Source organism: Macrotis lagotis, chromosome 2, assembly GCF_037893015.1.
Source record: "Macrotis lagotis isolate mMagLag1 chromosome 2, bilby.v1.9.chrom.fasta, whole genome shotgun sequence".
NCBI lineage: Eukaryota > Metazoa > Chordata > Mammalia > Peramelemorphia > Peramelidae > Macrotis > Macrotis lagotis.
In genome coordinates, this window is record NC_133659.1 from 257,102,279 (window position 1) to 257,115,277 (window position 12,999).

The 12,999-nt window shown below is 40.2% G+C and overlaps 1 protein-coding gene across 1 annotated transcript in view; it reads right to left on the reverse strand.

Moving 5' to 3' along the window:
- Positions 1–905, reverse strand: part of LOC141514816 (transmembrane protease serine 12-like) — a 29,812-nt gene extending 28,907 nt beyond the window's left edge. The window contains exons 1-2 of the mRNA XM_074225925.1: positions 726–905; positions 56–254 (exon numbers count right to left, since the gene is read on the reverse strand). Of these exons, the coding sequence (XP_074082026.1) occupies positions 56–254; positions 726–816 (290 nt within the window). The 5' untranslated portion in view covers positions 817–905. The remainder of the gene's footprint in view (positions 1–55; positions 255–725) is intronic.
- Between the last annotated feature and the right edge of the window lie 12,094 nt (positions 906–12,999).

The following is a 12,999-nucleotide window of genomic DNA, read 5'->3' on the forward strand; positions in this document are numbered from 1 at the left end:
ATTTCAAAACTCTCGACTTGTGACGGCAATATAGGTAATAATGTTTAATACATACCTAGACACTTTAAAGCAGTGGGCTGCTGTAAGGATCCACATTTCTTTAATTATGGATCCACCGCATAAATGAATGGACTTGTTGAGAACTTTTATAAATTGCAGGCTAACTATCCATGGCCATGCTCCAATAGCAGCATCATGACCGCCTATAATTCGAGACCCTGAAATCACATCCACCAGTGGTACTGTCCCACAATCTATGCAAACAGAAATGATATATTATTTTAATTGGAGACATGATGCATCAGTATCATCTTAGCCATCTTCCATTTTTAAACGATTCCCTCCAATTACATTGATGCAATTACTTTTTTAAATTAAAAAGACAAGCTGAAGCTACTATTCCTTTGCTTATGTTTTGAAATACCATTGTTAACTAATCTTAATTTTAAAGGCAGCCAATAATAGTGTAGCACTACGGGATTTGCTAAGGGGCTGGCCAATGGCGCCTCATCCTGGGGGCATGCGTAGATGAGCTCCATCTACAGGGGAGGAACCAATAGGTGGTTCTAAACTGTTCCCGCCCCCTCCATGGGGGCGTGGCCGCCCAGCTCCGCCCCTTGGTGGGTCTCTCCCTTCCGGGCAGACTAACGACCGCAGGATCTGGGCCGCCTCAGGCCAGGCCCAGCCTCCCGGAGACAGCTCCACGTGCAGGCGGAGGTGCTTACTCTTCTTCAAGGAGAACCACGGCTGGTTAGTGGCAAGGGCGAAGCCGCCCCAGAAGAACCACAAGACGGCGCCCACCAGCCAAGGCTCCATCTTGGGAGGGGGAGAATAAAAAGGCGGGGAGGGTGGAGGAGGGGTGTCGCTCAGTGCTGACGTCACACGCAACGGGCTGGACCGGGGCTGCGCCCTCTTCCTTGTTCCCCTCCCCCACCCACCGCAGGCCCTTGCTGAGGGCTCCGCTGTCTGCGCAGGCGCCAAGGGGCAGGCGCCTCCGCCCCCACGTGCGCCCCACTAAGTGGTCTCACAGCCATCCCTCCCGGAACGCAGGTGGCACGCGCGTGCGCACACACAGACACACACACCAACAGACACGCACACACACCACACATACAAACACAGACACACACACCAACAGGCACGCACACACACCACACACACACCACACACACACACACACACACAACTTAACAGTTTCACAAACACACAAACATCCCAGAACCCAATAGTGTCACACACACACACACACACATCTCAGAACTCAATGGTCTCACAAATACATGTACACACACATTAGACCTCAACAGTCTCATAAACACATATCCCAGAACTCAGTTACACACACACAATCTCATCAAAACTTAATGGTCACACAGTATCACACATATACCCCAGAACCCAACAGTTTCATACACATACACACACACTCCAGAACCCAATGGTCTCATACACACACACACACACACACACACACACACACACACACACACACACATCCCAAAACCAAGAACATGGTTATTAGTGACTCTTTTCACTAAGGCAGAAGTTCTGATGATGTGTTTAGTCCTTGTCTGTTACAGGGATTTTGTTTTTCTTATTTATATGTCTGATCCTAGAACCTTCAGCTATCTCTTGAATGTACTGCCACTCCCAGTAAAAAATGGAGCATCTATCTTGATTTTTACCCATCACGGGACTGCTGAATTTTTCTGGAAAAGGAAAAAATATATATTATGTAGGAGCCAGGGGAGAAATTTCCTATAGTTGGAATTCTGTTAAAATATTTCTCAACTACACTTAATCAACTACAGCAGATGATTTATTTTTATTTTTTATTATTTAAGGCAATGGGGTTAAGTGACTTGCCAAGGTCACACAGATAATTATGAAGTCAGGTCCTCCTGACTCCAGGGCAGGTGCTCTATCCACTGTGCCACCTAGCTGCCCCAGGAGGTGGCATTTAATATGAATTCTATTACTGACTCACTGTGTGAACTTGACAAATCAAAAACCTGTGCCTCAACTACCTCACAAATAAAATGAAAAAAAAATGCTACCTAATTACTTGGGTTTTTATATGAAGAATTATTTTAAATTTTGAAAATATTAAATGGTTATACATCTGAAATCATTCTTCTTTAAAGAACAAAACAAAAACACTGATTTCCTTAATGTTGACCACTAAGATAAAATATTTCAAAGATTTGGTTCAAAATTAAAGTGGCTAATTGGAGAACATCAAGGAAAGTTAATCATACACAGTATAAAATATACTATCTGGAGACACACTACACTGTGTACAAAAAAGTTATCCCTGGTAGGAAAAACATTATTCAAAAGACTTCAGACCACCTAAATGTAAGCCTCTTTCAATATTTTATGTGTCTCTTCTCATTTTAAAAGTTGATAAATATGAAATCACTGTGTTGTGTATGACCATGGATGAGATTAGGGAAAGTATGTAAAGAGTACAGGAAGCAGAAGAGTCAAAGTGAGAGATTCCTTAAACTGGAATCAATCAGTGAGCAATCATAATTAACCTTTCTTTGTATTCTCAGTATTTAGCACAGTAGCATAATCTGTGCTTAATACAAGCTAGTTAGCTGACTAACAAATACAATAGAAATCTAATCTCAGGAGCTCCTGTTTTATGGTTAGTGGTAAAGAAAGCCATTGATTTTTTATAAATTTGATAAAATTTGATAAATGGAAAGAGATAATCAGATCTGAACTGAATCAGAAAATCCATTAGTGGACTTTTACCCCAAGGAAGTCACCGATAAGAAAAAAAGTCCCCATATACACAAAACTATTTGTATCAGTACTTTTTGTGATAGCTAAGAAATGGAAACAAAGAGATGTCCATTTAATAAATTGTGTTATATGTACTGCAAGAAATGGATGTGATAAATTCAGAGCTTAGAATTATATGAACAGAGAATGAAATAATCAGAAACAAAAAGACAGTATACATAATAACTATAAAAATGTAAAGCAAATATAACAAAATTATAAAGATTAAGCAGAACTCAATTGAAGAGATATGAAAACTCTCAACCCACCCACCCCTTTGTGTTACATATTGCATATTTTCAGACTTTTTCAATGTATTGAAATTAATTACTTTTTTCTTTTCTAAAAAAATGATTTGTTATTTGGAATGGCTCTCAGGGACAGGTAAGGAAGAGACAACTGTAATAATGATGATGTAAAAAATGAAGACATCATTAAAAATTTATTAGTTTGAAGAAAAAAAAGTTACACATGTGAAGTACAAAGTCAGAAAACACATGCAGCCAGGGAACACACTTAAGGATAGTTTTCTTTAAAAAGTGTCTGGAATTGAATAATTCACATACTATTGAAAATAAAAGGAAATGATTGATGATTAAGGCAGATTATTATTTGTATTCTGATAATTAGTACCCAAACCTAAGAGGCTAAAGGGATACTCTTCCATTGAGGGAACCCAACTTAAATCTCCCATGGACTGGTTTCAGTCTTGGGTGAACCTGATCTCTTTTGAAGAAAGGTCTACTAGGAAACCAGGTAGTGCAATGGATAGAGCACCAGCCCTGGAGTCAGGAGGACCTGAATTCAAATCTGGCCTCAGACACTTAATAATTACCTAGCTTTGTGACCCTGAGCAAGTCACTTAACCCCATTGCCCTGTAAAAAAAAAAAGTATAGAAAAAAAGAAAATGTGAAATATCTCATAGGACAAGCAACTGACCTTGAAAACAGATCCAGGAGAGATAATTTTACAATGGGCTACCTGTAAGTCATGACCAGGAAAAGAGTCTAGACTGCAGAAAAATTGCCCTGAGATCCTAGAAGCAAAGGGTAAAGCAGAAATTGAGGGAATTCACTGGTCACCTCCTGAAAGAGATCCCAAAAGAAAATCTTCCAGGAATATTATAACCAAATTCCAAAACTCCAAAGTCAAAGAGAAAATACTAAAAGCTTCCATATATATAATGTGGTATAATATAGTAAAAAGATGGAGTCAATAGGTGATAAAGGAAAGTAATAGGAGGAAGAGAAAGGAGAGGAAGAAGGGGCTAAGATATCTCACATAAGAGTCAAGAAAAAGCTTTTATAATGGAGTGGAACAGGAGAAGGTTTGTTCCTACTGTGTTTTCTTTCACAGAATGACATACATAGAAATGTGCTTTTCACAACCATACATGTATAACCCGTGTCAAATTGCTTACTTTCTCAATGAGGGGAGGGGAGGGAGAAAGAGAGAATTTGGAACTCAGAATTTGAAAAAAATTGTTAAAATTTTTACATATAATATCAAAGAGCACAAAAAAATGATTGTTGAAAACTCTTTTGCCATGTAATTGGGAAAAAAACTAAACTAAAATATATAATATAAGCCCATTGATATAACTCCATTAACATCAAATTGTCACTCTAGCACTGAATAGAACTCTCTTGGTCAGTTCCTAGGAAGGTTGTAGGATACTTTAATACTTAAATGAATGGAATCACTCCAATGATTATTTTCTTTAATAATATATGTTATGGGGCAGAGCCAAGATGGCAACATGAAGGAATCAAGTCCTAGGAGCTCTCTAATAAAAACTCATAAACTAAGGACTCTAAACTCTCAAGAGACAGAACCCACAAAGGGAACCAGTGAGTCAGTTCTCCTACTCAGGGTAACCCGGAAAAGAGCAGAAAGGCTCTGCTCCCCAGGTCGGAGGGGCGGCCGCCAGAGGGGCGGCCTACCAGAGCGAAAGAGCTTCAGCCTCCCAAAGGCAGCCCCAGGGCGCTGGGAGTCACAGTTCACAGCAGCGGGGGAGTCTCCTGAGCTGCACCCTGGGGAACACCGGGCACAAAGTGGGGGAACGGGGGGGGGGGGGGGGGGGGGGGCCTCTGCCAGAGCCAGCATGTGGAGCCCAGCCCTCAGGGCACACAGCCAGCAGCTTGGTCTTTCCCCAGCCTTGATCCAGGAAACAGAAGCAGGCAGAGCCGGTAAGCAGGAGCCCCCAGGGCATGAGCCCATTGAGCTGAGGGAGGGGAGTGAAGAAAAAGAGACTGCAGAGTTCTTCTGTCCTCTGCCCCTGGAACAGGACTCTGGGGCTCTGACCACATTCAGATCCTGATCACAGTCTAGGCCCCCCATAGAACAGCAGGCCCCCCCACCTCAGCCCCATGGCACAGGGGGGGTGCTTATGGTCATTCACAGACCAGGAGGGAGGACAGAGCCTCACACACTGAGACCCTTGTGGGAGTGTCCCAAAAGCTCAGAAAGCACTCCCAAAACCAAGCCCAGGCTGGGAAAATGAGCAAGCAGAGAAACAAAAGGAAGACTATTGAAAAATATTTTGCAAATGAGCCCAAGAAGGATCAAAATACTCAGTCTGAAGATGAGGAAGCACAAGTTCCTGCATCTAAAGACTCCAAGAAAAACAGAAATTGGGCTCAGGCTATGACAGAGCTCAAAAAAGACTTTGAAAATCAAATGAGGGAGTTGGAAGAAAAACTAGGAAAAGAAAGGAGAGAGATGCAGGAAAAACATGAAAATGAAGTCAGCAGCCTAGTCAAGGAAATCCAAAAAAATGCTGAAGAAAATAGCATGCTAAAAACCAGCTTAGGTCAAATGGATAAAACAGTTCAAAAAGTTATTGAGGAGAAGAATGCTTTAAAAAGCAAAATTTGCCAGATGGAAAAAGAGATAAGAAAACTCTCTGAGAACAAATCCTTCAGACAAAGAATAGAATTCAGGGAGATGGATGAATTTACCAGAAATCAGGAATCAATACTTCAAAACCAAAAAGATGAAAAATTAGAAGAAAATGTGAAATATCTCATTGAAAAAACAACTGATATGGAAAACAGACTTAGAAAAGATAATTTTAAAATTATTGGAATACCTGAAAGTCATGATCAGGAAAAGAGCCTTGACATCATTTTCAAAGAATTACTACAGGAAAATTGCCCTGATATTCTAGAAGCAGAAGGCAAAATAGAAATGGAGAGAATCCACCAATCCCCCCCAGAAAGAGATCCCAAAAAACCAACCCCTAGGAATATTATAGCCAAGTTCCAGAACTCCCAAGTCAAAGAGAAAATATTACAAGCAGCCAGAAGGACACAGTTCAAATATCGTGGAGCTGCAGTCAGGATCACACAGGACTTAGCAGCAACTACATTGGAAGCTTGTAGGGCTTGGAATAAAATATACCAGAAGGCAAAAGAGCTTAGAATGCAGCCAAGAATGAACTACCCAGTAAGGCTGAATGTCCTCTTCCAGGGAAAAAGATGTACTTTCAATGAACCAGGGGAATTTCAAATGTTCCTTTTGGAATGGCCAGAGCTGAACAGAAGGTTTAATCTTCAGATACAGGACTCAGGTGAAGCATGGAGATTGGAGGAGAGGGGGGAAATATGAGGGACTAATGAGGATGAACTGCATGTATAGAAAAATGATACTGTTAATATTCATATGAACCTTCTCGGTTAATAGAGCAGGTAGAGGGAGCTTTTATAGTTGAAGCACAGGAGAAAGCTGAATTCAAAGATAAAACATGTGTAAAAATGGAGTCAATAGAAAAAAAAAAAGGGAGATGGAATGGAAGAAAGAAAAAGGAGAGGGGGAATAGGCCAAGATATTTCACATAATAAGATTTTTTTTTAATTACAATGAGCTATTGCAATGATATGGAAGGGGGAGGCAAGGGGGAATGAGGGAACCTTTGTTCTCATCAGAGATGGCTAGGAGAGGAAACAGCAAATATACTCAATGGGGTATAGACATCTGGAGTAAGAAGGAGGGGGGAGCAGGGGGAAGGGGTGGGGATGTGAATAAAGGAGGAGAGGATGGGCCATGGTGGGACAGTGGTCAGATATAACACATTTTCTTTTTTACTTCTTGCAAGGGGCTGGGATTGGAAGGCCTGTCCAGGACCATGCGGCCAGGTGGATTCTGGGCCTAAGGGGTGGTATGGGGGCTCAGGGCTTCTTGGCCCCAGGACCAGGGATCTGTCTGCTGCGCCACTCAGCAATCCTACAGCAGAGTCAGAGTGAAAGGAGAGAGAAAATATAGTACATGGTAGTGGAGAAATAAGAAAGGAGGGAGTTGCGATCAGCAATGGTAACGTTGGAAATATATGGAAGTAACTTTTGTGATGGACTTATCATAAAGAATGTGATCCACCCGTGACAGAGTTGCTGGTGTTGGAACAAAGACTGAAACACATTTTTTGTTATTATTATTTGGGGGAGGGTGCTGGGCAAGTGGGGTTGGGTGGCCTGCCTGGGGTCACATAGCGGGGTGATCTTTGGGTATCTGGGGCCGGATTTGGACCTAGGTGCTCCTGGCTCAAGGACCAATGATCTGTCTGCCACCCAGCCACCCCTACTATTATTACTATTTTATTTTATTTTGGGTCTTTTTTTTTCTTCTTTTTGATTTTTGCAGGGCAGTGGGGATCGGGTGGTTTGCATGTCACATGGCTGGGTGATTGTTGGGTCTACGGGGCTGGATGTGGGCTCGGGTGCTCGTGGCTCCAGGGCTGGTGCTTCATCTATTGCGCCACCTGGCCATACCTACAATTATTACTATTACTTTTTTTAATTTTAATTTTTTTTTCTCTCCCCTTTACTTTTTTCGCCCAAGCAAGTCTATCTATATTCATGGGGGGAGGGGTATTTTGTTTACTTGTAAACAAGATTTTATTAATGTAAAAAAAATTTGTACAAAATGAGGATAAAAAATAAATTAAAAAAATAAAAAATAAAAACCAAATCCCAGATGTGTGAATCACATCGTTAATATTGCCTACTGTGATTTCATACATTTTTCTTCTGTATTCTCCAGGATCCAAGCATTTTGGAAATTGATTCATATTCCAAATACCACCACAAATTGATTTTCTGTTTTTGAAAATTACTGTAGCAATTGTCTACATTTCTGTTCCCTACTAAAAGTAAACCCAACAAGTTTATCAAGTTTTGAAATACAAAAGTCTTGGGATATTCTCTATATGGCAGTTTAGATGGACCTTAAATATTGATTAAGGATCCAACAAATAGGGGCAGCTCAGTGGTGCAGTGGATAGAGCACCCTCCCTGGAGTCAGGAGTACCTGAGTTCAAATATGGCCTCAGACACTTAATAATTACCTAGCTATGAGGCCTTGGGCAAGCCACTTAACTCCATTTGCCTTGCAAAAACCTAAAAAAAAAAAAAAATCCAACAAATAGAAGAATGGAAGTTGGAAGAAACATTAATAGGGAATAAAAAAATAGTGTCATTTGATTGTATTATATCCTATTAAGAATAGTTTTTTGCCACAGAAATTGAAATCAATATGCTAAAGATCTTATTTTAATTCTCTTGAGTATCTGATGATACCATTGGGTCAATTGAACATTACTTCTATAAAGCTCTTACTATAAGACAATTCCATCTGCTTTTTATAGCTATCATCTTTCTCATAAGGTCCATTATTATTGTTAAAAATTCCTCATTTGTTACTTGTTATAGCCTGCTCACTGACCCCAGCCCTTTCCATTGTTCTTGCTTTCAAATCTTTGTAGATTATTATGTTCCATGTTGTACAGCAAAGGAAACAATACTTTTTTTTTCCTTAAAGGGTCCCTTTTTTCTTGAAGAAGGCTAGGAAATTGAAATTTTTCTGAACCCCCACCATCCTCCTCTCCTTTAATTTCAGGAAAAATTTGTTGTCAATTTGTACTGTGCATAGAAACTAACAAGATAAGTTCTATATCAAAATTCAGTGTATTCTTTAGATTAAACCAAGTCTCCCAGCTATTGCAGGTCTAGGTCCTCAGTGTCATAATCTGGACAATAAATGCTTTTCATTCCCTTGCCTTTATATATTTATGTATATATACACATACATATACATATACATATATATATGTATATATATATATATATATATGTATATATATATATATATATATATACATATATATGTATATAGTCAAACCAAAACTCTTAAATGGCTATGGAGCTTGATGCACTCAGTATAATGTTATCCACAAAAGGAGTATCTAGAAGACTTTAACATCCCCAGAGGGAATTCTCTTCAACTTAGGAAGAGAAAAAATGTCAGGAGGTGATAGGACAGAACAGACTGGAGGTCTGAAGTTAAAGAATGGCTTTCCCTATAGATTTGCTTTGGCTTCTCCTTTGAGAGACTCTTTGTTAAAGCCTTGTTAAACTAAGCTTGGGAACAAATCACTGCATAGGCAGAACTAGGATATAAAGAAGGAAACAAATCTCTGCAAAGGCAAGGTCTGAACTGCATAGGTAACATATTGGCCAATGACAAGCCAGGGATCAGACCCCAGCCTCAACATAAAAAGCTTAGACTTCCGGCCAAGATGGCAGAGAGAAGACAGGCACAATTCTAAAGTCTCCTGATCTCTTCCCTATCTATCACATGAAACAAACCTCTTAAAAGAAATCCAACCCACAAAACCCAGAAAGAAAAGCCAGGAGAAAGAACATCTACCTCAAGATTTGTCTCCGCCATCAGCTTTGGCCAAATTCAGGCAGGCCCAGGTGTGTGAGTAGAAGAACCAGCCCAGCTGACAATTGAGAGTGAATGACCTCAGGCCAGGGTAAAGCCCACCATTGATTGAAGGCAAAAGAATTCAATAGCTCCAACTCCTCCCTTCAAGCAAAGGGAGAAGGCCTCAATCAAGGTCACAGACACTCCAGAGAAAGCAACCAACAACTACTGGCCAGCCAGAGAAATTGCACTCAGTGAGTAAAGCCTTTAGTGATCCCAAGCCCCTGTGAACCAGCCCCTCCCCAACTCAGGTCTTACCAAAATGAAGAAAGGGGGGGGGGAAGGTGGAGCCAAAGAAAAATTCTAGGAAGGGAAAGACCCTAACTCAGAGAGACCTGGCACCTCTGAGGAGAATATGATCTGGTCTTCAGCACAGAAAGACTTCCTTGGGGAAATAAGGAAGGACCTTAAAAATCTGGGAGAGACAATTAATACCTTGCAACAAGAAAACAAAACCCTAGAAAGTACAATTGGACAAATACAAAAGGAGAATAAATCTCTCAGATCCTCAATTGGACAAATACAAAATGAGAATAATTCCCTCAGAACCTCAATTGGGCAAATGCAAAAAGAAAATAATTCTCTCAAAACCTCAATTGGTCAAATGGAAAGCTCTTTCAAAAGTAGAAGTGACCAATTGGAAAAGGAGTTGCAAAAGGTTAATGAAGAAAACTCCTCCCCCAAAAAAAGAACGGAGTCTACAGAAACTGACGACTCCATGAGACAGCAAGAGTCAGTTAAATAATATCAAAAAATAGAAAAAATAGGAGCAAATGTAAAATACCTCATCAACAAAACCACTGACCTCGAGAATAGATCGAGGAGGGGCAACTTGAAAATTATAGGACTTCCTGAAAACGTTGAAGAGAAAAAAAGCTTGGACTTAATATTAAAGGATCTAGTGATGGAAAACTGCCCTGATATCATGGAATTGGAGGGCAAAGTAGTTATTGAAAGAGTACATTGATCCCCACCAGAAAAAAATCCTAAAATGAAAACACCAAGGATTGTTGTGGCCAAATTCCAGAACTATCAGATAAAAGAGAAAATCCTGCAAACAGCCAGAAAGAAACAATTTAAATATCAAGGAGCCACAATAAGGATCACGCAGGACCTGGCTGCATCAACTTTAAGGGATCGAAGGGCCTGGAACGAGATATTTCGAAGAGCACGGGAGCCTGGAATGCAGCTAAGAATCTACTTTCCTGCAAAGCTGAGCCTTCTCTTCCAGGGAAAAAGATGGACATTTAACGAAATGGAAGAATTCCAAAAATTTCTAATGAAAAGACCAGAGCTAAACAGAAAATTTGGACATCAAACAGGAGGTTCAAGGGACACATGAAAAGGTAAAAAAAAAAAGTGGGGGTGGTAAAAGGAAAAAAATGCTGTCTAGTAAATTGAAACTGGCTATATCCCATGGGGGAAAAAAGATTCTCATAAATCTTGAGAATTGCAACTCTAACAGAGAGAATATGCCAAACCAGAAATGATGGACATTCATGACCTATCCATGAGACTGCTATCTGATAGGATGTAACTGGCCTTAACCCCACTTGGGAGAAAGACTCTAATAACTCTCAGGAATACCACCCCTTAGGCCCAGCAGCCACCTGGCCCTATGGTCCCGGACAGGCCATCCAATCCCAACCCCTTGCAAGAAGTAAAAAAGAAAATGTGTTATATCTGACCACTCTCCCCCCATGGTCCATCCTCTCCTCCATGACTCACTTCCCCCCCTTCCCCCTGTCCCCCCTCTCTCCTTCTTACTCCAGATGCCTATACCCCATTGAGTATATATGCTGTTTCCTCTCCTAACCACCTCTGATGAGAGCGAAGATTCCCTCATTCCCCCTTGCCTTCCCCCCTTCCATATCATTGCAATAGCTCATTTGGAATAAAGAAAAATCTTATTATATGAAATATCTTGGTCTATTTGCCCTCTTCTTTTTCTTTCTCCCATTAGATTTCCCTTTTTTTCTATTGACTCCATTTTTACACCATATTTTATCTTCAAATTCAGCTTTCTCCTGTGCTTCAACTATAAAAGCTTCCTCTACCTGCTATATTAACTGAGAAGGTTCATATGAGTATTATCAATGTTATTTTTCTATGCAAGAATACATGCAGTTCATCATCATTAAGTCCCTCATATTTTCCCCTTCTCCTACACTCTCTATGCTTCACCTGAGTCCTGCATTTGAAGATCAAACCTTCTGTTCAGCTCTGGCCATTCCAACAGGAACATTTGAAATTCCCCTGGTTCATTAAAAGTCCATCTTTTTCCCTAGAAGAAGACATTCAGCCTTGCTGGGTAGTTGATTCTCGGTTGCATTCTAAGCTCTTTTGCCTTCCGGTATATTATATTCCAAGCCCTATGAGCTTCCAGTGTAGTTGCTGTTAAGTCCTGTGTGATCCTGACTGCAGCTCCACAATATTTGAACTGTGTCCTTCTGGCTGCTTGTAATATCTTCTCTTTGACTTGGGAGTTCTGGAACTTGGCTATAATATTCCAAGGGGTTGGGTTTTTGGGATCTCTTTCTCAGGGGGATTAGTGGATTCTCTCTATTTCTATTTTGCCCTCTGCTTCTAGAATATCAGGGCAATTTTCCTGTAGTAATTCTTTGAAAATGATGTCAAGGCTCTTTTCCTAATCATGACTTTCAGGTATTCCAATAATTTTAAAATTATCTTTCCTAAGTCTGTTTTCCATATCATTTTTTCAATGAGATATTTCACATTTTCTTCTAATTTTTCATTTTTTTGGTGGGGGGGGCCTGCTATTCTATTGGGGCGGGGGGGCCTAGACTGCAATCAGGATCTGAAATGTGGTCAGAGCCCCAGAGTTCTGTTCCAGGGGCAGAAACAGCTTAGAGACCCTGGCTCCCAACAATAAATAAAATAAACAGAAAGTTAAAATTTAAAAGAAAAATTAAAGGGGAATGGGAGTAAAACTTTGGTGAGGTGGAATAAGAGGAAAGGAAAGATAAACCTATAGATGGAGAAAGATAGCATGGAAGGAAATACAAAATTAGTAATCTTAACTGCAAATGTGAATGGGATGAACTCAACCATAAAATAGGAGCAAATAGCAGAATGGATTAAAAAAACCTACAATATGTTGTTTACAAGAAACACATATGAAGCAGAGAGATACACACAGGGTAAAGGTAAAAAGATGGAGCAAAATATATTATGCTTTAGCTGAAGTAAAAAAAATCAGTGGAAGCAATCATAAACACAGATAAAGCAAAAGCAAAATTGCTCTCATTCAAAGGGATAAGGAAGGATCTTTTTTAAACGTCACCATAGGGTGTGGCTAGGTGGCACAGTGGATACAGCACCGCCCTGGGTACCTGAGTTCAAATCCAGCCTCAGATATTTAATAATTACCTAGCCTTGGGCAAGCTACTTAACCTCATTGCCTTATAAAAAACTAAAAAAAT